Source organism: Leptodactylus fuscus, chromosome 1, assembly GCF_031893055.1.
Source record: "Leptodactylus fuscus isolate aLepFus1 chromosome 1, aLepFus1.hap2, whole genome shotgun sequence".
NCBI lineage: Eukaryota > Metazoa > Chordata > Amphibia > Anura > Leptodactylidae > Leptodactylus > Leptodactylus fuscus.
Window position 1 is genome coordinate 114,724,779 of NC_134265.1, and position 27,851 is coordinate 114,752,629.

A 27,851-nucleotide genomic window follows, 5' to 3' on the forward strand; every position below is an offset into this window, starting at 1 on the left:
TTTTTCTGTAGCTGCTAGCAGAACAAATAACCCATTGAAGTCAATGGGAGGCTGTTTTTTGTAACGTGGATTCCACACCAAATTCAGCGCCATTTTCCTCTGTGTGAATGCACCCTTAGGGTGCATTCACACTACGTAACGCCGGGCGTGTATGAGAGCCGTACACGCCGGCGTTACAGCAGGGCTGCCGAGCACTTCCCATTCACTTCAATGGGAGCGCTCGTAACAGCGGCATTTACGAGCGCTCCCATTGAAGTGAATGGGAAGTGTTCGGCAGTCTGCTGTAATGCCGGCGTGTACGGCTCTCATACACGCCCGGCGTTACGTAGTGTGAATGCACCCTTAGAGTAAGTTCACACTACCATTATTAACTCCTTTGTGACCAGCCCACTTAAATTAATGGGCTGCAGATTTGGTCCTTGTGTCTGCAGTAGTGAGGGAAGATATTGAGACTGGTTTGGTGTAGATCCCAATGAAGTGATGACCATGGTAAACATGGGGTTCACATAAAAGTTTGACATTAGCAAAGTTTGACACTGCTTGTAGATTTTTTTTTCTCCTCTCAATGTGCCAGATTGGTCTTGAGAGAAGAATCAATGTGCCAAGTAACTGTAGTATGTCTGTCATAAAGACACAAAAGTGATCAAAAAACACACATCTACCTCTCCAAAAGTAGTCTCAGTTTAGGTAGTGCTATATTAGGTAGATAGTTTAGGTAATAAGTATATACATTAGATCAGATTGGGACTTTCAATCAATTGTTAATTATTAGAGATGAGCGAACAGTGTTCTATCGAACTCATGTTCGATCGGATATTAGGCTGTTCGGCATGTTCGAATCGAATCGAACACCGCGTGGTAAAGTGCGCCATTACTCGATTCCCCTCCCACCTTCCCTGGCGCCTTTTTTGCTCCAATAACAGCGCAGGGTAGGTGGGACAGGAACTACGACACCGGTGACGTTGAAAAAAGTAGGCAAAACCCATTGGCTGCCGAAAACATGTGACCTCTAATTTAAAAGAACAGCGACACCCAGCTTCGCGTCATTCTGAGCTTGCAATTCACCGGGGACGGAGGTTTCCGTCCAGTTAGCTAGGGCTTAGATTCTGGGTAGGCAGGGACAGGCTAGGATAGGAAGGAGAAGACAACCAACAGTTCTTATAAGAGCTAAATTCCAGGGAGAAGCTTGTCAGTGTAACGTGGCACTGACGGGCTCAATCGCCGCAACCCAGCTTTCCCAGGATCCTGAATGGAATACACTGTCAGTGTATTCCCGTATACCCGATATATACCCCCGATACCCGTTCCAACGGTGTGCCCCCCCACCTTCACCCCAGAAATACCCTGCAAGTCCCCTAGCAATAGAATTGGGGCTATATACACCCACTATTTTTGCTACTGCCATATAGTGCCATTGTCTCACTGGGAATTCAAAGAATATATTGGGCTTACATATAACTTCAATTCCAGGGAGAAGCTTGTCAGTGTAACGTGGCACTGACGGGCTCAATCGCCGCAACCCAGCTTTCCCAGGATCCTGAATGGAATACACTGACAGTGTATTCCCGTATACCCGATATATACCCCCGATACCCGTTCCAACGGTGTGCCCCCCCACCTTCACCCCAGAAATACACTGCAAGTCCCCTAGCAATAGAATTGGGGCTATATACACCCACTATTTTTGCTACTGCCATATAGTGCCATTGTCTGACTGGGAATTCAAAGAATATATTGGGGTTACGTGCACCCACAATTTTTGCTACTGGTATATAGTGCCATTGTCTGACTGGGAATTCAAAGAATATATTGGGGTTATAAATACCCTCATTTCTTGCTACTGGTATATAGTGCCATTGTCTGACTGGGAATTCAAAGAATATATTGGGGTTACAAATACCCTCATTTCTTGCTACTGCCATATAGTGCCAGTTTCTGACTGGTAATTCAAAGAATATATTGGGGTTATAAATACCCTCATTTCTTGCTACTGGTATATAGTGCCATTGTCTGACTGGGAATTCAAAGAATATATTGGGGTTATAAATACCCTCATTTCTTGCTACTGGTATATAGTGCCATTGTCTGACTGGGAATTCAAAGAATATATTGGGGTTACAAATACCCTCATTTCTTGCTACTGCCATATAGTGCCAGTTTCTGACTGGTAATTCAAAGAATATATTGGGGTTACGTGCACCCACAATTTTTGCTACTGGTATATAGTGCCATTGTCTGACTGGGAATTCAAAGAATATATTGGGGTTACAAATACCCTCATTTCTTGCTACTGGTATATAGTGCCATTGTCTGACTGGGAATTCAAAGAATATATTGGGGTTACAAATACCCTCATTTCTTGCTACTGCCATATAGTGCCAGTTTCTGACTGGTAATTCAAAGAATATATTGGGGTTATAAATACCCTCATTTCTTGCTACTGGTATATAGTGCCATTGTCTGACTGGGAATTCAAAGAATATATTGGGGTTATAAATACCCTCATTTCTTGCTACTGGTATATAGTACCATTGTCTGACTGGGAATTCAAAGAATATATTGGGGTTACAAATACCCTCATTTCTTGCTACTGCCATATAGTGCCAGTTTCTGACTGGTAATTCAAAGAATATATTGGGGTTACGTGCACCCACAATTTTTGCTACTGGTATATAGTGCCATTGTCTGACTGGGAATTCAAAGAATATATTGGAGTTACAAATACCCTCATTTCTTGCTACTGGTATATAGTGCCATTGTCTGACTGGGAATTCAAAGAATATATTGGGGTTACAAATACCCTCATTTCTTGCTACTGGTATATAGTGCCATTGTCTGACTGGGAATTCAAAGAATATATTGGGGTTATAAATACCCTCATTTCTTGCTACTGCCATATAGTGCCAGTTTCTGACTGGTAATTCAAAGAATATATTGGGGTTACGTGCACCCACAATTTTTGCTACTGGTATATAGTGCCATTGTCTGACTGGGAATTCAAAGAATATATTGGGGTTACAAATACCCTCATTTCTTGCTACTGGTATATAGTGCCATTGTCTGACTGGGAATTCAAAGAATATATTGGGGTTACAAATACCCTCATTTCTTGCTACTGGTATATAGTGCCATTGTCTGACTGGGAATTCAAAGAATATATTGGGGTTATAAATACCCTCATTTCTTGCTACTGCCATATAGTGCCAGTTTCTGACTGGTAATTCAAAGAATATATTGGGGTTATAAATACCCTCATTTCTTGCTACTGGTATATAGTGCCATTGTCTGACTGGGAATTCAAAGAATATATTGGGGTTACGTGCACCCACAATTTTTGCTACTGGTATATAGTGCCAATTTCTAACTGGGAATTCAAAATGCGCAAGGCTCCCGGAAAGGGACGTGGACGAGGCCGTGGGCGAGGTCGGGGGAATGGTTCTGGGGAGCAAGGTAGCAGTGAAGCCACAGGGCGTCCCGTGCCTACTCCTGTGGGGCAGCAAGCATTGCGCCACTCCACAGTGCCAGGGTTGCTTGCCACATTAACTAAACTGCAGGGTACAAACCTTAGTAGGCCCGAGAACCAGGAACAGGTCTTGCAATGGCTGTCAGAGAACGCTTACAGCACATTGTCCAGCAGCCAGTCAGACTCTGCCTCCTCTCCTCCTATTACCCAACAGTCTTGTCCTCCTTCCTCCCAAAATTCCCAAGCTTCACAGAACAATAACCCCAACTGTCCCTGCTCCCCAGAGCTGTTCTCCGCTCCTTTCATTGTCCCTCAACCTGCCTCTCCACGTCACGATTCCACGAACCTAACAGAGGAGCATCTGTGTCCAGATGCTCAAACACTAGAGTCTCCTCCATCTCTGTTCGATTTGGTGGTCGATGACCAGCAACCCACCCTCATCGACGATGATGTGACGCAGTTGCCGTCAGGGCATCCAGTTGACTGGCGCATTGTGCGGGAGGAGGAGATGAGACAGGAGTTGGAAGAGGAAGTGGTGGATGATGAGGACACTGACCCGACCTGGACAGGGGGGATGTCAAGCGGGGAAAGTAGTGTGGATGTTGAGGCAGGTGCAGCACCAAAAAGGGTAGCTAGAGGCAGAGGCAGAGGTCAGCAGCTTAGGCGAAGCCAGGCCACACCCGGAATCTTCCAAGATGTTCCAGTTCGTACCCAGCCCCGAAAAACTCCCACCTCGAGGGCACGTTTCTCGAAGGTGTGGAGTTTTTTCAAGGAATGCGCCGAGGACAGATATAGTGTTGTCTGCACAATTTGCCTCTCGAAATTGATTAGGGGCTCTGAGAAGAGCAACCTGTCCACCACTTCAATGCGCCGTCATTTGGAATCCAAGCACTGGAATCAGTGGCAGGCAGCAACGGCAGGACAAAGGCCGCCTGCCGTTCACGCCACTGCCACTGCCTCTGCCACTGCCTCTGCCACTGCCACTGCTGACTGTGCTGGCGATGCACTCCAGAGGACGAGCCAGGACACCACTTCATCTGCCTCCGCCACTTTGTTGACTTCTCCCTCATCCTCCCCTGTTCCTGTCTTATCTCCTTCTCCTGCACCATCAAAAGCACCATCAGGCGCTTCTTTACAACAACCCACCATCTCTCAGACATTGGAGCGGCGGCAGAAATACACTGCTAACCACCCACACGCGCAAGCCTTGAACGCCAACATCGCTAAACTGCTGGCCCAGGAGATGTTGGCGTTCCGGCTTGTTGAAACTCCCGCCTTCCTGGACCTGATGGCAACTGCGGCACCTCGCTATGCCGTCCCTAGCCGTCACTACTTCTCCCGGTGTGCCGTCCCCGCCTTGCACCAGCACGTGTCACTCAACATCAGGCGGGCCCTTAGTTCCGCGCTTTGCACAAAGGTCCACTTGACCACCGACGCGTGGACAAGTGCATGCGGACAGGGACGCTACATTTCACTGACGGCACACTGGGTGAATGTAGTTGAGGCTGGGACTGCTTCCCAAACTGGCCCGGTGTACCTCGTCTCCCCGCCTAACATTCCTGGCAGGGACACGAGAAGAACACCCCCCTCCTCCTCCTCCTCTACCGCCTCCTCCTCCGCCACCGCCTCCTCCTCCGCTGTTAGATTGACCCCAGCTACGAGTTGGAAACGTTGCAGCACTGGCGTTGGTAGACGTCAGCAGGCTGTGCTGAAGCTGATCAGCTTGGGGGACAGACAGCACACTGCCTCCGAGGTGAGGGATGCCCTCCTCGATGAGACGGCAATATGGTTTGAGCCGCTGCACCTGGGCCCAGGCATGGTCGTTTGTGATAACGGCCGGAACCTGGTAGCAGCTCTGGAGCTTGCCGGACTCCAACATGTTCCATGCCTGGCCCACGTCTTCAACCTAGTGGTGCAACGTTTCCTAAAGAGCTACCCCAATGTTCCAGAGCTACTGGTGAAAGTGCGGCGCATGTGCGCCCACTTTCGCAAGTCGACAGTAGCCGCTGCTAGCTTAAAATCTCTCCAGCAACGCCTGCATGTGCCACAACACCGGCTTTTGTGCGACGTCCCCACACGCTGGAACTCAACGTTTCAGATGTTGAATAGAGTGGTTGAGCAGCAGAGACCTTTGATGGAATACCAGCTACAAAACCCTAGGGTGCCACAAAGTCAGCTGCCTCAGTTTCACATCCATGAGTGGCCATGGATGAGAGACCTTTGTGACATCCTACGGGTCTTTGAGGAGTCCACAAGGAGGGTGAGCTCTGAGGATGCGATGGTGAGCCTTACAATCCCGCTCTTGTGTGTTCTGAGAGAATCCCTGATTGACATCAGGGATAACTCAGATCACACAGAGGAGTTAGGGATAGCATCCGATCCGTCACAGCTGGAGAGTAGGTCCACACATCTGTCCGCTTCACTGCGTTTAATGGAGGAGGAGGAGGAAGAAGAGTTGTCCGATGATGTAATGGTGATACAGGAGGCTTCCGGGCAACTTCGAATCGTCCCATTGTTGCAGCGCGGATGGGTAGACATGGAGGATGAGGAGGAAATGGAGATTGAACTTTCCGGTGGGGCCAGAGGAGTCATGCCAACTAACACTGTGGCAGACATGGCTGAGTTCATGTTGGGGTGCTTTACAACCGACAAGCGTATTGTCAAAATCATGGAGGACAACCAGTACTGGATCTTTGCTATCCTTGACCCCCGGTATAAAAACAACATCTCGTCTTTTATTCCGGTAGAGGGGAGGGCCAATCGCATCAATGCTTGCCACAGGCAATTGGTGCAGAATATGATGGAGATGTTTCCAGCATGTGACGTTGGCGGCAGGGAGGGCAGTTCCTCCAGTAGGCAACCAAGTTCTCACCGGTCCACACAAACGAGGGGCACACTGTCTAAGGTCTGGGACACCTTGATGGCACCCCCTCGCCAAAGTGCCGCCACGGAGGGTCCTAGTGTCACCAGGCGTGAGAAGTATAGGCGCATGTTGCGGGAATACCTTTCCGACCACAGCCCTGTCCTCTCCGACCCCTCTGCGCCCTACACGTATTGGGTGTCGAAGTTGGACCTGTGGCTTGAACTTGCCCTATATGCCTTGGAGGTGCTGTCCTGTCCTGCCGCCAGCGTCCTATCTGAGAGGGTGTTCAGTGCAGCCGGTGGCATCATCACTGACAAGCGCACCCGTCTGTCAGCTGAGAGTGCCGACCGGCTCACTTTGATAAAAATGAACCACCACTGGATAGAGCCTTCATTTTTGTGCCCACCTGTGTAAAGCACCCCAACATGAAACTCCATGTCTGTACTCAACCTCTCCAATTCCTCCGCATCCTCATACTCATCCACCATAAGCGTTGCACAATTCTGCTAATACTAGGCTCCCTCCACCCTGATTTCCCCCAACTCTGCTGGTTAGAGGCTCCCTCCACCCTGATTTCCACCAACTCTGCTGGTTAGAGGCTCCCTCCACCCTGCTTTCCCACAACTCTGCTGGTTAGAGGCTCCCTCCACCCTGCTTTCCCACAACTCTGCTGGTTAGAGGCTCCCTCCACCCTGCTTTCCCACAACTCTGCTGGTTAGAGGCTCCCTCCACCCTGATTTCCACCAACTCTGCTGGTTAGAGGCTCCCTCCACCCTGCTTTCCCACAACTCTGCTGGTTAGAGGCTCCCTCCACCCTGATTTCCACCAACTCTGCTGGTTAGAGGCTCCCTCCACCATGAATTGGTCCAAACTGGGCTGTTTAGCGGCTCCCTCCACCATGAATTGGTCCAAACTGGGGTTTTTAGAGGCTCCCTCCACCATGAATTGGTCCAAACTGGGCTGTTTAGGGGCTCCCTCCACCATGAATTGGTCCAAACTGGGGTTTTTAGAGGCTCCCTCCACCATGAATTGGTCCAAACTGGGGGTTTTTAGAGGCTCCCTCCACCATGAATTTGCCCAAACTGGGCTGTTTAGAGGCTCCCTCCATCATGAATTGGTCCAAACTGGGGTTTTTAGAGGCTCCCTCCACCATGAATTGGTCCAAACTGGGGTTTTTAGAGGCTCCCTCCACCATGAATTGGTCCAAACTGGGGTTTTTAGAGGCTCCCTCCACCATGAATTTGCCCAAACTCTGCTGGTTAGAGGCTCAATCCACCCTGATTTTCAAAACAAATGTTGGTGCCAACCTCAACTTACTACAAGGGCCAAATTCACTGCTGGTGACAAGCTCTCCTCACTGCAAGTGCCAAATACACATGTTTCAAGGTGTTTTCCTACTGTCAGAGAGGTGGTATTGAGTGTGTAAAGTGTGTAGTTGTTAGGCTGTAATGTTGGGGTAATAGAGGGTCTTTGGTGTGTTAGATGCCCCCAGACATGCTTCCCCTGCTGTCCCAGTGTCATTCCAGAGGTGTTGGCATCATTTCCTGGGTTGTCATAGTGGACTTGGTGACCCTCCAGACACGGATTTGGGTTTCCCCCTTAACGAGTATCTGTTCCCCATAGACTATAATGGGGTTCGAAACCCGTTCGAACACACGAACATTGAGCGGCTGTTCGAATCGAATTTCGAACCTCGAACATTTTAGTGTTCGCTCATCTCTATTAATTATATAATAAGTTATTTGAAATTGGGTGATTTATGTGGGGCTTTTAATACTTAAACCTCAAAGACACCTCAAAACTGAACTGGACCCTAAAAAAAATAGGCTTTGGAAATTTTGTTGTAAAATTGCTGCTAAACTTGAAGAGATTGTCCAGGAAATACAGTTTTGGATGCTGGCGAAGGTGGACAATAGAAACCCCCCCCCCCCCCCCCCAAACAAAAAAAAAAAAGAAACAAAAAAAAACAACAAACAAGACAAAACAAAACATACTCATCTGTTTCCAGGCCACTTCCCAGCTTCGCAGCACTCAGGGGCTTGTTCCAGCGGAAGTCCTCACCGCATGTGACTGCTGTGGCCAATCATTGGCCTAAGTGGCCTGAGGAAAGGACCCGGGATGTTACAAGTAATGTATGTGAGTGACGTCCCAAGTCCTTTCCTTAAGCCACTGATTGACTTCAGTGGTTACGTGCGACAACAATTTCCACTGTAACAAGCTCTGGGGAGACGTGGGACCAATATTTACCACTAACTAAGTGCAACTAACTACAGTCCTATGAAAAAGTTTGGGCACCCCTATTAATCTTAATCATTTTTTGTTCTAAATATTTTGGTGTTTGCAACAGCCATTTCAGTTTGATATATCTAATAACTGATGGACACAGTAATATTTCAGGATTGAAATGAGGTTTATTGTACTAACAGAAAATGTGCAATATGCATTAAACCAAAATTTGACCGGTGCAAAAGTATGGGCACCCTTATCATTTTATTGATTTGAATTCCCCTAACTACTTTTTACTGACTTACTGAAGCACAAAATTGGTTTTGTAACCTCAGTGAGCTTTGAACTTCATAGCCAGATGTATCCAATCATAAGAAAAGGTATTTAAGGTGGCCAATTGCAAGTTGATCTCCTATTTGAATCTCCTCTGAAGAGTGGCATCATGGGCTACTCAAAACAACTCTCAAATGATCTGAAAACAAAGATTGTTCAACATAGTTGTTCAGGGGAAGGATACAAAAAGTTGTCTCAGAGATTTAACCTGTCAGTTTCCACTGTGAGGAACATAGTAAGGAAATGGAAGACCACAGGGACAGTTCTTGTTAAGCCCAGAAGTGGCAGGCCAAGAAAAATATCAGAAAGGCAGAGAAGAAGAATGGTGAGAACAGTCAAGGACAATCCACAGACCACCTCCAAAGAGCTGCAGCATCATCTTGCTGCAGATGGTGTCACTGTGCATCGGTCAACTATACAGCGCACTTTGCACAAATAGAAGCTGTATGGGAGAGTGATGAGAAAGAAGCCGTTTCTGCACGTACGCCACAAATAGAGTTGCCTGAGGTATGAAAAAGCACATTTGGACAAGGCAGCTTCATTTTGGAAACAAAAATTGAGTTTGGTTATAAAAAAAGGCGTTATGCATGGCGTCCAAAAAGAAACAGCATTCCAAGAAAAACACATGCTACCCACTGTAAAATTTGGTGGAGGTTCCATCATGCTTTGGGGCTGTGTGGCCAATGCCGGCATCGGGAATCTTGTTAAAGTTGAGGGCCGCATGGATTCCACTCAGTATCAGCAGATTCTTGAGAATAATGTTCAAGAATCAGTGACGAAGTTGAAGTTACGCCGGGGATGGATATTTCAGCAAGACAATGATCCAAAACACCGCTCCAAATCCTCAGGCATTCATGCAGAGGAACAATTACAATGTTCTGGAATGGCCATCCCAGTCCCCAGACCTGAATATCATTGAACATCTGTGGGATGATTTGAAGCGGGCTGTCCATGCTCGGCGACCATCTAACTTAACTGAACTTGAATTGTTTGTCCAAAATACCTTTATCCAGGATCCAGGAACTGATTAAAAGCTACAGGAAGCGACTAGAGGCTGTTATCTTTGCAAAAGGAGGATCTACTAAATATTAATGTCACTTTTCTGTTGAGGTGCCCATACTTTTGCACCGGTCAAATTTTGGTTTAATGCATATTGCACATTTTCTGTTAGTACAATAAACCTCATTTCAATCCTGAAATATTACTGTGTCCATCAGTTATTAGATATATCAAACTGAAATGGCTGTTATAAACACCAAAATATTTAGAACTAAAAATTATTAAGATTAATAGGGGTGCCCAAACTTTTTCATAGGACTGTAAGTATAGTGTATTGGAAACTCTCACAGAATTACATGGATATGTAGAAACATTCCAAAGTTATTACTACATAAAGTGACTCATGTCAGATTTGAATAACGTGGCTGAGTCTTGAAGGTCAAAACTGCCTGTGTCCTTAAGGGGCTAATGACCGTTGCTCTCATCTGTCATAGGAGTGACTGATACAGACAGAGCACCCATGAAAAACATGAAGGAAACTTTCTTCTGTCATGTTTGTTGCTCTTCTAACTGAAAAAAAAGTCATGCATGCAGTACTATTCCTTACATTACAGAAGTAAATAAACATAACAGAAGCTGCTGTCCAACACCTGTAATACATGACAATCATGATAAAATGCACCCCGTATCCCTTGTGAATAAAGTGGCCATCATGCATGCACAAAGTGTATAAGACTGACAGAGATAACCAAGTACTCTATACTTGGCTATCTTTGTCGGTCCCACAAAAGTTGAACGGAGCAGCAGTGAACATGGGGGACACAGAACACATCTTCTATTCATGAGGGGGACACATTTGAAGAGTTATAACTTGTTTATGGCTTCATTGAAAAATTTGTATGACGACTTGCAGGATGAGTTGTACTTTCCATTGGCACCATATGGAGGTACATATAATTTATAGATTGACTTTGATTCATTGTTTTGGAGAGGGAATGAAAAAAAACCCAAAAAACGGAACAATTCTTCCATTATTTTTATGTGGTTTATTTTTGCTGAATAAAAAGGAAGAATTATTTTTGGGCCACCTTTCTAAAAACTAAGTTTTACATTTTTCAGAATGGAGACTTGTTTTTGGAAGGACGAGTTGTATATTTTTTGCCACCATTTTGGGTTACATTTAGGGAGGACCTTTTATCACCTCCATCTCTACCTGCATAATTGCTAATACGGACCTGAGGGCCATAGTAAAGCATTGTACCCCCACAATTGTGCCACAGGGCATGTCATCAGTAATAAAGAGAGCCCCAACCCTCTGTCCTGCTCTTTAACTGTTATGGCCGTTTTGTAGTGGTATCTACATTGCAACTGGACCTGATGTTATAGATCCACCCTGCTTTCTCCCTACCACTGTATTGCCTTTTCTAAAACAAAGTGACATATTGGATGTGAAAAGACAAGTGGTGAGAAGTTAACCATACATATACAAATAATTGTTTTTATTGCCCCTTTTCTTTTTTGTCTTTCTTTACTAGAACTCTGGCATTTATATAGGAAAATATTTTTTGACATGTCACTGATGTCCACAAAAAAATGTGTCAGATGTGGTTTTTACCGTAATGTCACAATACAGAAAAGAATGTAATTACATTCTGGTAACCATTTTGATTGTTCTAATAAAATTTTTTAAATAAAAAAAAAAAAATAGTTTTGATCTAAAAATGTTCTACCAATTTTTGTAGACATTTCCTATGCAGACTAAGTCCTTTTCACATGTCCACATATCACTTAAATGTGGCGTCCGTATTTTCCGGGGAGACTATAAGTACCAATTTATTTCAATATGTGTATTCAGACATCAGAGGGTTTTTTTTTGCAGATCGTAAGTGTGTAAATAACAGAAGAAAAAAAGGATAACATTTGTGTGTGAAAAGCAGATTAACCATAGACAGCAGACCACTTACAAATGAGGAAGGTGGGTGTGCTGTCCATGAATACCACAAACTTCATATGACCGGTGTCACCATGCAATGACTAAGGGCATATGCATACCTGAAATGTGTGTTTCTGTGCTCTTGTTTACCATGCTGGCTTTTTCCCATCCTAAATAAAATCATAGCTTTTACTTAGCACAATTGAACGCCATGTTCTTCTGCAATTACCACCTTTCAGAAAAAGGAAGTTATGCTTTTTTTTTTTTTTTTTTTTTGGAGACAACTAATTGGTTTGGGCACTTTTTCTGTACCATACGGTCAAGCTGCTCCCACAACAGTGCAATGGGGTTGAGATCTTGTGACTGTGCTGGCCACTCCATTACAGATAGAATACCAGCTGCCTGCTTCTTCCCTAAATAGTTCTGGCATAATTTGGAGGTGGCTTTGGGTCATTGTCCTGTTGTAGGATGAAATTGGTTCCAATCAAGCGCTGTCCACAGGGTATGGCATGGCATTGCAAAATGGATTGATAGCCTTCCTTATTCAAAATCCCTTTTACCTTGTAGAAATCTCCCACTTTACCAGCACTAAAGCAACCCCAGACCATCACATTACCTCCACCATGCTTGGCAGATGGCGTCACGTTCTTCCAGCATCTTTTCAGATGTTCTGCATCTCACAAATGTTTTTCTATGGGATCCAAACACCTCAAACTTTGATTTGTCTGTCCATAACACATTTTTCCAATCTTCCTCTGTCTTATTTCCGTGTTCTTTTGCCCACATTAATCTTTTCCCTTTATTAGCCAGTCTCAGATATGGCTTTTTCTTTGCCCTGAAGGCCAGCATCCCCGAGTCACCTCTTCACTGTTGACGTTGACACTGGCATTTTGCGGGTACTATTTAATGAAGCTGTCAGTTGAGGACCTGTGAGGACTCTAATGTACTTGTCTTGTTGCTCAGTTGTACAGTAGGGCCTCTCACTTCTCTTTCTACTCTGGTTAGAGCCTGTTTGTGCTGTCTTCTGAAGGGAGTAATACACAACGTTGTAGGAAATCTTCAGTTTCTTGGCAATTTCTCGCATGGAATAGCCTTTATTTTTAAGAACAAGAATAGTCTGTCTGTTTCACGTCAAAATTCTCTTTTTCTGGCCATTTTGAGATTTTAATGGAACCAACAAATGTATTGCTCCAGATTCTCAACTAGCTCAAAGGAAGGTCAGTTTTATAGCTTCTCTAACCAGCAAAACTGTTTTCAGCTGTGCTAACATACTTGTACAAGGGTTTTCAAGGGTTTTCAAAACATCCATTAGCCTTCTTACAGATTTAGCAAACACAATGTACCATTAGAACACTGGAGTGATGGTTGCTGGAAATGGGCCTCAATACACCTATGTACTGTAGATATTTCATTAAAAACCAGACGTTTGCAGCTAGAATAGTCATTTACCACATTAACAATATATAGAGTGTGTTCCTTATTCATTTAATATTATCTTCATTGGAAAAAAATGCTTTTCTTTAAAAAATAAGGAAAATTGTAAGTGACCCTAAAGTTTTGAACGGGTGTGTGTATATTACATGGTAATTTACTTTTTTTTATTAACATTCACCACTGAAAGCAGTTTCACTATACAGGTTCTTTTACATGCCTCAATATGGTATTCCTTTAATTCCACTAAAATTTCTATTTTTTGGTAAATACAATGAATGAATCCATCCCACTTGACATTTTCTATATCGCCTTTGTTCTACTTCTGTTCTAACTTGTACTTGTATGTAATGAATGCCTTTTCATATTTCACTAATTGTACAGAGCTTAAGAAAGGGATGAGGGCTAGCGAGATACTCGGCTATTAGGATTATGCATAATACCTTGTATTATTTCTTTTCTTTTGCAGAAGCCAATCAGCGTATGGGTGTAATAGGAGCCGGCGTACTTGTTGTAGTTCTGCTAATTCTCCTGCTTTCATTGTTATGTTGCTGTTGTGTCTGCCGTAAGAAAGAAGAATCTGCAGAGTAAGTTCATAATTTCAGTATTATTGACCTGACATTTAACAAATAGCAATGTGTATCACCAATGCATGTAGTCTATTGATCATCAGTCATTATTGTTGGACTAGGGCCAGCTATGTACAATAGGTAGACATTCATTTTAAATTAAGTTGTATATTTAGTTGTTATCATTGTACTCACTGCATATACAGAATCATTAATATAGATTTAGAGATTCTTTGTCAATCAACCAATAACAAATAGTCCCTTCCGTCAATTGTCTCCAATGTCATCTGTAAAAGCAGTTGTTTGAAGCTGGATTATTGAAGATACTCTGGTGTTATGATCAGACAGTCTGAGGCTACTTTTCCATCTAACTTGGACTCTCCATAGAAAACTCTGTCGCACCGGAAATCAGCGGACAATAAAAGCATTCAATAAAATTATGGCTTTTTCGTAAACTGCTTACAGTTTAAGAACAACAGACACCCAAATAACCCTAGTATTGTCAATGGCACTGTGTCCACTATTTTATTGTATTGTTTTTGGCCCTCCAATGGACCAGAACAATGGAGAGCCTGGCGTAGAGGTGAACCTAGCCTTACCCTCCCAAGAATTATCCTCTTAGTTACAACTATAATTTACACATATATTAGGTTTACATGTCTAGAGTTTCAGAAATCTCATTCTTGAGAACTGTTTGAGTCTATTTTGTGTTATGATTTGGGAAAAGTCCTTTCCTAAGGAGGAGAGCCCTCCTACAATTTTTGTACTGGGACCTAGGAGAAATAAAGCATACGTAAACTTTTAGATGGCCATTTAAAGATGAGTTGTAATGTGTGTACATGAGGATTACAAAAGTGCTTGTTACATTATTTGTATACGCCATTTATTAACAGTTATTCCCTTTCCAGACTTTGTCTCTAATTCTTAGTTGCATTGAGTTGCATTGAGCCAATGAGCCAAAATGTGCAGTCTATGATGTCTCATGTCTGCACATAGAGAAACAAGATATTCTGTTCAGTAAATTTCTAACTCACTCAGAATCGGCATCATATAGGACAATATAGAGAAGTACTAACAGTGTTGATGTGAACAAAGCACTTGGAAAGCTCACTATTCACTTCAGCATCATGCCTGTATATGTCTCGTTTCACTTTCCCTCTCTCTCTCTCTCTCTCTCTCTATCTCTCTCACTCCGTTCCCATTCTCTAACCTTTATTGATCTGACAGTTCATCATGGGAGACCAAGATGAATACAGTAGAGACTTCAAAATGAGTGAAGCATTAAGGGGGTGGTTTGATAACCTATTGTAAGGGAATTGCTAGAAGAGGAAACCTGTGTGAGCTGACAACCTGTATATAGGAAGTCCAGGACCAGCCCCAGACTTGATTGGTAGACAAGCTGTCAATCACACAGATAAGGCTAAGATTAACTATTTGGAGAACAGAGGGAAACAAGGTACAGGAGATGGGTGTGGTGGAAATACAATTACAGAGGATAGATAATAGAGCAGTGTTCACAAAAAAAAACTCTAAGCAAAGAATCAAACTGAACACACCTCCTGCACCACAGTGTGCGAGCAGAGAATGGCTGTTAGGATGGGATCTCGCAGGCTTCCCGTCCAGCGCATAGCGCCACCTGTGGGACAATCCAACCCTCGCCCTCGGCGTCATGCAGTGAGGTGTCTGGAGGCTAAGTCCAGCTTTCAGCCTACTGAGCATGCTCAGACCTTTTGGAGCCACTCAGAGGCTAAGTGCCATTCTTCAGAATGGTGACAGAAGGATACTGTCTGTGGTGACCTCCATGCGGGAGAACAAATTCCACCCCATGTATGGGACCTTGATGGGACTTTGCAGCACTGTAAGTGACCGTCTGCTTCACCCCAAGTGTGAGAAGGAGCGCTATCGCAGGTCCTTCCTTCCAACCGCGACCAGGCTGTATAATCTACATCAAACCAAGCGAAGATCACTCCACGCAGAGAACTAATGATTATGACGATGACCATGAGGTCTTCCTCTTTCTCTTCCGTTTTTCCTTAGCTGCTATGGACTCATAGTATATCTTCTCTTCTCAGCATATGCGTGCCTACGTCTGTATTATATTACTGTGTATTATCCTGTAACTGTATTACCATGCTGCTGTAACATGCTGAAATTTCCCCAATGTGAGACTATTAAAGGATTATCTTATCTTATCTTCCCCTACTGAGCACGCTCAGACCTTTTGGAGCTGCTCAGAGACTAAGTCCCATTTTGCTCATACTGAGCATGATCGGTGAGGTCATGACCACCGCCCCTGTTGGGCGGGTGACTTGCCTTTCTATAGTGTGAGCCGACGCCCGCCAGGTGCTCACACTTTAACTAAAATTGAGACAGGAGGTCAGGGGGTTCCTGTGAAAGGCAGGTTGTCAGGTCAGGGATCTTAGGGTGCATTCACACTACGTTTCCTGAAGCTTATTCTGAACGTAAAACACGTTCAGAATAAGCGGCGTATAAAGCAGCTCCATTCATTTCTATGGGAGCCGGCATACGAGCGCTCCCCATAGAAATGAATGGGCTGCTTCTTTCACTGCGAGCAGTCCCATTGAAGTGAATGGGAAGTGCCGGCGTGTACGGCTCGGCATGAGCAGAGCTTGCCGTATACGCCGGCACTTCCCATTCACTTCAATGGGACTGCTCGCAGTGAAAGAAGCAGCCCATTCATTTCTATGGGGAGCGCTCGTATGCCGGCTCCCATAGAAATGAATGGAGCTGCTTTATACGCCGCTTATTCTGAACGTGTTTTACGTTCAGAATAAGCTTCAGGAAACGTAGTGTGAATGCACCCTAAGTTAGGATTCTTTGGCTCTGCCGGTAGGGACCTGTATTGCCTATAGAACTGTCCATCAACTTGGTAGCTCCAAGCTTTTGTGGAGTCCTTTGTGTTGCTGACCAGGATGACGGTTAACCCTTGGCAGCCTTTCCTGTGTAGCCGGGTGAAGCAGTTGCTGGGTCCATCTCTCTGCTCATAGTTCACAGATGACTTTTGCAAGGCTTCATTAAGCTTCACTCAGCAGCTGTACACAGGTGCGCTCTCCCAGTGAAGTTAACTGGTGAGAGTTGATTGCAGGCTGTTCACACATGAACCGCACAAACACCACTGCCAGTGCAGTTTAACTGGTAGTTCGCTTTGCAGACAGATGGCTGCTCTGCTAGGGCTTGTGGACCTTACTGCAGTATCTTGCAGTCTAGCGGTTCTGTCAACGTTAAAAAAAAATATTAATTTTATATATATATACACAGAACCGTAACAGTGGCGCAGAGACCTGAACAGGCAGAGACCTTACACATATATTATAAGGCTTCTTATATTCACCTACACCATACATTTCTGCAGAGTTTGCCGAAAAGTTTGTGACCATTTACTTTACACCTCTGTATATACTGCACTGCTAACCCATGAAGAGGACAGTCACTAATGGTTCCTAGAAATGATGATTATGGTTGCGCACTCAAGTTCTTTATGCTTTATTAAAAAAGACTGTTTATTTCTTATCACAAGAAAAATATTTCTAGTTATTCAACATTGCATTCTATGATACCAAGACCTCTAACGTGAAAACTTTCTTCTGGCTACAGCAGAAATCAGGAACAAGTAACAAACAAGAAACCCCCTCGACGCTTCTGTGGCCGCTTTAGCCGAATCAGCATGAAGTTACCTCGAATTCCCTTACGCAGACAAAAACTGCCAAAAGTTGTAGGTAAGATTATTTATAATGATTTTTCAAGCTATTTCTCCAATGGATTCAGAGAAGTTTTTCTGGAATAGATGGAGAATAATTTACTATGAAGATGATAGATTGCAGTAACAGAGTATTGAAAGGGCAGAGGTTAGGTCAACAGAGCAAACAGAGGATGAGCTGAATTTGTCACTGAAGTAGAGCTGAGATCATAATGTGCTGCTTGTTATCTGTCATTTTCCGCAGAGCTATAGGTAAACCTAGGATGTTTCTTCAAAGAGAAAAAAAACAGGGGTTTGTTCAAAATTAAAAAAATATGTATCAAAAATTGCAACACCGTGGAATGTGATAAAGCTAGGTTTATTGAAGGGGTTTCCCAACAAAAGAAATGTATGGTGTATCCACAGGCTACGTCATAAATGGTTGATCCTCCACCTACTCCTACTATCCCTCTAAAATTAACCCTACAAAATATCATCCTGTAGATATGCCATAAATGTCTTTTGTGGGTACACCCCTTTAGTACTATGATCACACAGTGTGAAAAAGGTCCAAGACTGGCTTATTAGGCTCTATTCGCACACCATAATGTGGAAGCATTTTAGCATTGTTATTTTGGCTGAAAATCCTATTCTGGCTGTGCCCCAAATTAATATAGGACCATGCATCAGTTTGGCTGGCTGAATTGAACATGTAGTGTCCATGTATAACACATTTTATGTTTTATACTTTTGTACCCTGGTTTTCGCACTTTTCCAGCTTTTCTCTGGTTACTTACAAGTTATTTAGACATTCATATGCAGCTGTGTAAACCAGAGTGTTTGTGCTCTGTGTTTTTTAGAGGGTGGGTGGAGTTAGCTGTTTGCTACAGTTCGGGTTAGCTGGTAGCTAGCCATATGAGGGGGTACCGAAAAGTTTCCAGAAAAGTTGTTTTTGAAGCATGTATTTAATTTTTTGTACAAAATTCCTTCAATCTCCTTCAAAGTACTCTCCTTTAGCAGCAATACACTTGCAAAATCTCATCTGCCATTGTTCAAAACAATTTTTAAACTCAGCTACTTTGATGTGTGTAAGCGCCTCCATCGTTTCCTCTTCACCTCCTCCACGTCAGTGAAACTCTTCCCTTTGAGGTTCCTCTTCATTTGTGGGAATAAAAAAAAGTCACTGGGAGCCATATCAGGTGAATAGGGTGGGTGGGGCAAGACAGCCATGCCGTTTCTTGCCATGAAAGTGGTCACCGAGATGGCGGTGTGGGCTGGGGCAATGTCATGGTAGAAAAACCCAATCACCAGACTGCCACATTTCAGGCCTTTTTCGCCGCACACTGTTGCGCAACCTCTTGAGAAACCACCAAGTAGAAAACCTGGTTGACGGTCTGACCTGTTGGAACAAATTCCGAGTGCACAATCCCTTTTGCATCGAAAAAACAAATGACCATTGTCTTCACATTGGACTTCACTTGATGAGCCTTTTTAGCGCGGGGCGAGGATGGCGTCTTCCAGTGGCTTTCCGGGTCGAAAGCAAAGCACCAAGACTCGTCTCTCATAATAATTTTAGAAAAAAATTCTGGGTCGGTTTCGGCATGTTCTTTCATGGCACGGCATGTTTCGATGCGACGCTCTTTCTGTTTATCAGTCACGAGCCACTGCACAAGCTTTGCATTGACCTGTGACATGCCCAAATTCTCCGATAAATTGCGCTGAATCGAGCTCCAACTCACTCCAGACAACTCTTTGAGTTCCTCAATGGTTCGTCGTCGATCTTCATGCATGAGCTCGTTGATTTTTTGGACACTTTCGTCCGTTCGGGAAGTTGACGGACGTCCAGAACGCGGTTGATCATCAATTGACATTTCACCATTTTTAAAGCGGGTGAACCATGAGTAAACTTGAGATTGACACATAGCGTCATCCTTGTAAGCGGTCTTCAACATTTGAACAATTTCCGAAGCTTTTTTCCCCGAGCAGAAAGCAAAACTTCACAGCTGCGCGCTGCTCATAAAACTTCTCCATGAAGAAAAACGACGGCTGGACAAAACAGCTCTTGCAAGAAAATTCACTGCAGGTAGACGAAACCTTCCGCATCAACGCCGCTTGGCACACTGACTGAGAAGGCATGGTTGAACAAATAACTAGCTGCAGAATCGCGTACTACAAAAACTGCACACGCAGCATCTGGAAACTTTTGGGTCCCCCCTCATAGTTGAGGACACTGGTTTGTAAGCAAACTCCTTAATTAGTGGCACTTAGGCCACAACAGGCAGTTCCATGCCAATGGATCCCATTGCTCGCAAAAAAAGTCTTGTTTTTAAGTGAACTTCTCCACTGCTTTATTAGTGAGGAAACCTGGTGTCCAGGCATCTATGGCCAAAACGTGCCCTGCATTTCCCCAATAGTGGCACAAAGAGGGGACCGAGTCCCAGGGGTCGCCCCAGATTACAGTGGTGGGAAGAAGGATTCTTCTGAGGACCCTTCAGTGGACTAGAGTTAAGAGTGAAGGAAAGATGGCACTTACATTTGTGTTTGTAGAGTACCAAAACACCACTTGCCTTAAAGGGATTCTACCACTAAACCAACATTTTTTCTAATTGTCACGTCGGAATAGCCTTCAGAAAGGCTATCCGTCTCCTACCTTGCTCAGTCGCCTCCGGCCCGCTGTTCCGTAAAAATACCGGTTTTTACCGGTATGCAAAAGAGTTCTCTCGCAGCAATGGGGGCGGGCCCCAGTGCTCAAACGGCAATAGTGGTGACACCATTGCTGCCAGAGAACTGTCTCCAGCGACACCTCCATCTTCAGCTGCAACCGCCTCTTCTGTCTTCCATCTGGGTCAAACTGCGACGTCTGCGCAGTTGGCTCTGCCAGTAAGACACCAGCAGAGCCGAGTGCGCATGTCAGCCGGTAGACATTTTTGGGAGTCCGCCCCTTTATTGAACTACAAGAGCAAGAGCGGCCTCCCAAATATGGCTGCCGGCCGGCATGCGCAGTCGGCTCTACTTGGTTCTCACTGGTAGAGCAGACTGCGCAGACGTCGGAGTTGACCCAGACGGAAGACAACGAGAGAAGGGGAGGGTGCAGCTGCCGTTTGAGCTCTGGGGCCCGCCCCCATTGCTGCGAGATAACTCATTTGTATACCGGTAAAAACCGGTATTTCTACGGAACAGCAGACCGGAGGCGACTGAGCAAGGTAGGAGACGGATAGCCTTTCTTAAGGCTATTCTGACGTGGTAATTAGAAAAAATGTTGGTTTAGTGGTACAATCCCTTTAAGTTAATTCATAGTAACAATGACAAACATTTGTAATGCGCTCTTCTCACACAAGAGACTGAAAGTGCAGGGAGCATTGCGGAGTAGGGGAGCTAGTTCCTGCCTTACAGCTGCTCATCCCCAACACTCACAGGGGTCATTTGTTTTACGGGAAACCAGTATCAGTATATTTTTGGCATGCGGGAAGAAACCTGAGTATTCGTGAGAATCCCATGCAAACTCTATATAGAGATTGTGTGTGGTTGGATTTGAAACCAGGACCCCCAGTACTGTAAGACAACATTGCTGACCAATGATTTACCATGTACCCTTCATTTTGCCTCTATCACTGAAAGAAGCCTATTAGGTAAACCATATCACAAGCATTTCCTGTTCAACTACCATTCTGCCTCCTGTGTTTCATCTGCACCCACTATGAAGGGCATCGTCTGGAGACGCCGTGGAGAGCTATCTGCTGCCTGCAACATCCTTCAGCATGACCGGTTTGGCAGTGGGTCAGTAATAGTGTGGGGTGGCATTACTTTGGAGGGCCGCACAGCCCTCCATGTGCTCACCAGAGGTAGCCTGACTGCCATTAGGTACCGAGATGAGTTCCTCAGACCTCTTGTGAGACCATATGCTGATACGGTTGCCCCTGGGTTCCTCCTAATGTAGGACAATGCCAGACCTCATGTGGCAGGAGTGTGTCAGCCATTCCTGCAAGATGAAGGCATTGAAGCTATGGACAGGCCCACCCATTCCCCAGACCTGAATTTGATTGAGCACATCTGGGACATCATGTCTCAGTCCAGCCACCAACGTCACGTTGCACCACAGACTGTCCAGGAGTTGGCAAATGCTTTAGACCAGGTCTGGGAGGAGATCACTCAGGAGACCATCCACAACCTCATCAGGAGCATGCCCGGGCATTGTAGGGAGGTCATACAGGCATGTGGAGGCCACACACACTACTGAGCCTCATTTTGACATGTTTTAAGGACATTACATCAAAGTTGGATCAGCCTGTAGTGTGTTTTTCCACTTTAATGGGGGTGACTCCAAATCCAGGCCTCCATTGGTTAATAAGTTTGATTTCCATTGATGATTTTTGTGTGATTTTGTTGACATCACATTCAAATTTGTACAGAACAAAGTATTCAATGAGAATATTTCATTCATTCAGATCTAGGATGTTTTATTTCAGTGTTCCCTTTATTTTCTTGAGCAGTGTGTATACCTCTATATAGGAAAACAAAATAGCTGTAACTTTCTCATAGTGGGTACTAAAATAAACCAGATACTACCTTTACCAGTTTACCTGATTTCAGTAGTTTTTTCAGCTGCGTATTCTTGCTGCATGGAAGGATATGATGAGGTGAGAGGAAGTAGTAAAATACCGCTCATTTACTATATCCTGTTTGCGCACTGTTTATTTATTTCCCTGCAAGGTCAGGCAGTGGCGTACATTTCTCATGAAACTGTCCCTATTTTATTACATTTCACCCTGTAGATGTAATAAAGAAGGAAATGGAGCACATTTAACAGGTGACTTTTTTCAGACTAACATTATTTACTTTGTCATATCCAGTCTTCAGAAGCGAGCATTCAGACTAAACACTGGTAGATGGGCTGGATTTCCGGCTTTCAGCACAAAATTACTCATTAAAAAGCAATCCAAAAAACGATAATCTCTGTGTGATGATTTTAGTATCAAAGAAAAATAATTAATTGGTTTAGTTGAATGAAATAGCTTTGCCCGGGGATAAATTGCTATTAATCTCTGTAAGGATATTGTTTACAGATTATATGTGGCAATTATAAAGTGGGATATCACAGTCATAGTGCAATAATATCCTTGTTCCCCTAATCTCTTGTAAGGCAAGAGTATAATAACTATAGAAGCAGGAAAGCAAATGCCATAAGCTCTATGCTCACCACTTTCATGTTCTATAATAATCACTTTAGTGTTCTCCGATACCATGTAGCCCTACATACTGTCGCTCTAACATATCATACCTTATGTCTTACAGTCCTATGAAAAAGTTTGGGCACCCCTATTAATCTTAATCATTTTTAGTTCTAAATATTTTGGTGTTTATAACAGCCATTTCAGTTTGATATATCTAATAACTGATGGACACAGTAATATTTCAGGATTGAAATGAGGTTTATTGTACTAACAGAAAATGTGCAATATGCATTAAACCAAAATTTGACCGGTGCAAAAGTATGGGCATCTCAACAGAAAAGTGACATTAATATTTAGTAGATCCTCCTTTTGCAAAGATAACAGCCTCTAGTCGCTTCCTGTAGCTTTTAATCAGTTCCTGGATCCTGGATAAAGGTATTTTGGACAAACAATTCAAGTTCAGTTAAGTTAGATGGTCGCCGAGCATGGACAGCCCGCTTCAAATCATCCCACAGATGTTCAATGATATTCAGGTCTGGGGACTGGGATGGCCATTCCAGAACATTGTAATTGTTCCTCTGCATGAATGCCTGAGGATTTGGAGCGGTGTTTTGGATCATTGTCTTGCTGAAATATCCATCCCCGGCGTAACTTCAACTTCGTCACTGATTCTTGAACATTATTCTCAAGAATCTGCTGATACTGAGTGGAATCCATGCGACTCTCAACTTTAACAAGATTCCCGATGCCGGCATTGGCCACACAGCCCCAAAGCATGATGGAACCTCCACCAAATTTTACAGTGGGTAGCATGTGTTTTTCTTGGAATGCTGTTTCTTTTTGGACGCCATGCATAACGCCTTTTTTTATAACCAAACAACTCAATTTTTGTTTCCAAAATGAAGCTGCCTTGTCCAAATGTGCTTTTTCATACCTCAGGCAACTCTATTTGTGGCGTACGTGCAGAAACGGCTTCTTTCTCATCACTCTCCCATACAGCTTCTATTTGTGCAAAGTGCGCTGTATAGTTGACCGATGCACAGTGACACCATCTGCAGCAAGATGATGCTGCAGCTCTTTGGAGGTGGTCTGTGGATTGTCCTTGACTGTTCTCACCATTCTTCTTCTCTGCCTTTCTGATATTTTTCTTGGCCTGCCACTTCTGGGCTTAACAAGAACTGTCCCTGTGGTCTTCCATTTCCTTACTATGTTCCTCACAGTGGAAACTGACAGGTTAAATCTCTGAGACAACTTTTTGTATCCTTCCCCTGAACAACTATGTTGAACAATCTTTGTTTTCAGATCATTTGAGAGTTGTTTTGAGTAGCCCATGATGCCACTCTTCAGAGGAGATTCAAATAGGAGATCAACTTGCAATTGGCCACCTTAAATACCTTTTCATATGATTGGATACATCTGGCTATGAAGTTCAAAGCTCACTGAGGTTACAAAACCAATTTTGTGCTTCAGTAAGTCAGTAAAAAGTAGTTAGGGGAATTCAAATCAATAAAATGATAAGGGTGCCCATACATTTGCACCGGTCAAATTTTGGTTTAATGCATATTGCACATTTTCTGTTAGTACAATAAACCTCATTTCAATCCTGAAATATTACTGTGTCCATCAGTTATTAGATATATCAAACTGAAATGGCTGTTGCAAACACCAAAATATTTAGAACAAAAAATGATTAAGATTAATAGGGGTGCCCAAACTTTTTCATAGGACTGTATATATTCATATACAGGCAGTTATTACTCTTAGTTGTTCATAGACAGTAACCCCGGTCCATATCCTCTTTTGGAAAAAATGGACATCATAAACTAAATCTCCTCGGTCAGCACACCTTTGTGTCCCAGAATGAAGAGCAAATCTGTGAAAGTAGCTCATATTATGACCTATACATCCATGCTCTATATGGATTGCAAAGCTAATGCTACATGTTCCTTTCAGTAGCCAAGGCTCACATAAATCCCCATCAGGTTCAGTTTAAAATAGAGGATTGTCTTAGTAGAAATCCTTTTTAATCTATATATACAATATACTGAGCTTGCAGATGCTTTCACCACCTTCCCAACTCCAACTCTTTGCATCCTCCTTATACTGATTCCAGTGCAGCTGTAATTTCTTAGGGAATGTTCACACGGTGGAAACCTTTTCGGCCGTATGACTTCTCCCCACGGCTAGCTGCAACGGGGATGTCAATGTAGTGCATCGGCATCCCGTTGCGGCATTCCGCTCCAGATTAGTCTCGAGCTGCGGACGCCGCGGCTGACTCAGGCGTGGAATCCATCGGAAGATAGGCATGTTGAGGGGGGGGGAAGCAAGGGAGTGCCATTGAAATGAATGGGAATCATTTTTGCAGGCGGATTTTGAAGCGCATTCTGCGTCAAAATCCGCCTGCAAAAAACTCCATGTGAACATACCCTCACTCTCACCATTTACGCCACATGAGCAATCATTCTGTTAGTTCTTTACTGTCAGGTGGGCGATCTTGGCTAAAGTAGAAAGTCAGGGACCAGAATAAGAGGCGCAACACTTATGAAAAGATACAAATAGTTGGAGTTGGATCAGGTGGGGAAAGGTTCTCTTTAAGCTCCTTTTACAACTGATGTCTTAATTAATTGTGGGGGGCATTAAGGGGTCATTGTACTGTGTATGGGGGCACTGATGGGTCAGTATAAGGAGCTCCTAGATATAACTTTGCTTCAGTGAAATAGTGACCAGGATTGTACAGAACACTTTCCACTAAATTCTGTGAAAGTTACAGAAAGAGACAGTAATGCAGCGAGGTGACAACTCCTTTGAAGTGTATGGAGAATGAAGCTCACTTTCTTTCACTGCCAGCATTATGACCAGCACATTGTTGTGGGTTCAGTCAGGACCACCATCATATATAATGGAAATTAAGATCTGGTCAGTATAATGGGGATGGTCTCCTCTAAGAGGTGATCTTTTGGGGAGGTTTCACTATAGCCTTGCAATGACATACATAAGAAAATAAGGAACATGTAGCAGTTAGGACTGCCATTCTGACAAGCAAAAGCATGCTATTAATAGTCAGACGCATATGACAAGTAAAAGCATGCTACTAGCCCGCCGCATATACATTTGTTACAGAATTACAAATTGGAAAGGCCTTTAAAGGATTTAACTTGTCTGGCCTTTCAATTACAAAGGGCCAATAAATTGCTTCCTTTACCTCTTGACTGCTTGGGAAAACTTCCCCACATATATTCTGTTCTGGGATGTAATAGGACAATATATTATGTTTGCACAGCCGGCTCACATGATGATTAATTAGTTGTGACCATAACAAGGCAGATGTTCTGAAACCTTTCTCCCCTGTCAGCCCCACACAAGGGGGATTGACCAGGCCTCCAATTGATAACAGGAAAAACTACTTATTAGAAGAAACAACACAAGTCGGGTTATCGCAGTAAGTGGGAATTAAGAACCACTCAGGTTACAATACAAACTGATAAGGAACTTAATGTGTTTTACATTTTTTGTAAGCAAAATGGAAATGGATTGGTTCCGTCTGATTTGAGATAATGTCTATATTTACATATTGTACTTTTCTCTTATCTTGAGAAATGTAGCTTTGTCCAGACTCTGGTAACTGTGGAAATTACCAGTTATCTTTAGACTACTGCATGTTTGTCTGCTCTCTAGTATATTAGTTCCCAGTACATAGTGGTGGGTCATCTCAATGACAGAACCATTTATGCAAGCTGTCTCAGATATGTGAATAGTCATCAGTGCGATGTATACAAACAACGCCATCTTTACTATAGTGATTGAGGAGTATCGACATAAACTAATCTTCATTGTTGCAGTCTGGCAGCTTAAATTACAAGTATTTGTAGTAGGAGGGTCAGTGGCCATTTTCATGGTAGGCCAGTTAATCTATCAGTAAATTTTTGGAATGTGGGAGAAAACAGAGTACCCAGGAAACCGACAGTGAACATACAAACTCTATGCAGATGTTACCCATGGTCGGATTTGAACCCAAGACCACAGCCCTTGGGAAAACCCTTTTGGGATAAGAAGCCAAAGCAGGCCCTACAGGTTGCTGAGTGGAAATTGGGCTCTGACTCATAAATGTTCATAACTCTGAATAATCATCACACAACTGAAATAAAGAAAATGCACAATGAAATGAAAAATCACAGCAAAGCTTCTTTTAACATTTTGCTCTCTTTGATCATATTTTATTTCACATTTCAATGAAACCTATGAGAAATATATTAAGAATTCTTATGATAACTTTTCCCAGGAGGTAAGCCGTTTCTCCCTTTCTGCCATCTCAGAAAAAATGCCTAGCTGTAAGGAAACTGGCTGTAGAAGTAGCCTCCCTCCATTTCTTGGTCTGTAGTTGGAGACTTGGAACACCAAGCCCTGGACCTGAGGTGATCTGCCAACAAAAAAAATTGAAAGAAATTAGGAGGAAAAAAATCTACATGGCTGCTTGATCCAAGAAAATGCAGAAACTCATCCAGACAGATAACCAGTGTGGTTTTCATCAACTTACTTTTATCATTCATTTCTAGTTTTAGTGTTCTTTAAAACGGGGTTTGTTGGCATTTTGATTTATGGAAATCTATGAATCCGAGGCATACAGAAGAGAACAAGTCATTTATTTAGGGCCATCACCCTTTTATAAAGGTTAAAGCTCTCAGACACCATCTTCTGGTCTGTCACAAGATTCTAAAATAAGAAATTCTTTACAGGATAGAGTACAATAGTATATATAAAGTTAGAATGTCTATGCAATGTAATAAAAAAGGCTACTTTGAATGTCACCTGTCAATCTAGTACCTGAAACTAAGAAAAACAACCAAACACTGGTCTACATTATTCTACTTGCAGTACACTACCGCAATTTTAGCAAGATGTACAATCCCAACAGAGTGAGAAAAAGATTGGTTTGCATTCAGTATGCATTTGTATAACCCAATGAGAAGGATTTGCTTCAGGAATTTAAACACCAAGGTCTCTAATGATTCCCTTAACAAATGGCTCCTAGATCAGAGAAAATGCACCAAATCTGAGACCAATTCCAAATGTTTTACTTATTAGAGGGAATTTTTATTATCTTATGTACAGATGGCTGTTCAATCTATCCAAACCTCTCTCCTATTTTCCTGTAATATTTCCTATTCG

General features: G+C 43.4%; 1 protein-coding gene across 3 annotated transcripts in view; it reads left to right on the forward strand.

Annotated features, from left to right (window-relative positions):
* Window positions 1-27,851, forward strand: part of SCARF2 (scavenger receptor class F member 2) — a 171,003-nt gene that overhangs the window by 112,434 nt on the left and 30,718 nt on the right. For 2 of the 3 annotated variants that reach the window (XM_075276277.1, XM_075276293.1), the window contains exons 8-9: window positions 13,718-13,835; window positions 17,433-17,554. In XM_075276277.1, the coding sequence (XP_075132378.1) occupies window positions 13,718-13,835; window positions 17,433-17,554 (240 nt within the window). The remainder of the gene's footprint in view (window positions 1-13,717; window positions 13,836-17,432; window positions 17,555-27,851) is intronic. The other variant, XM_075276285.1, reaches the window with a different exon arrangement.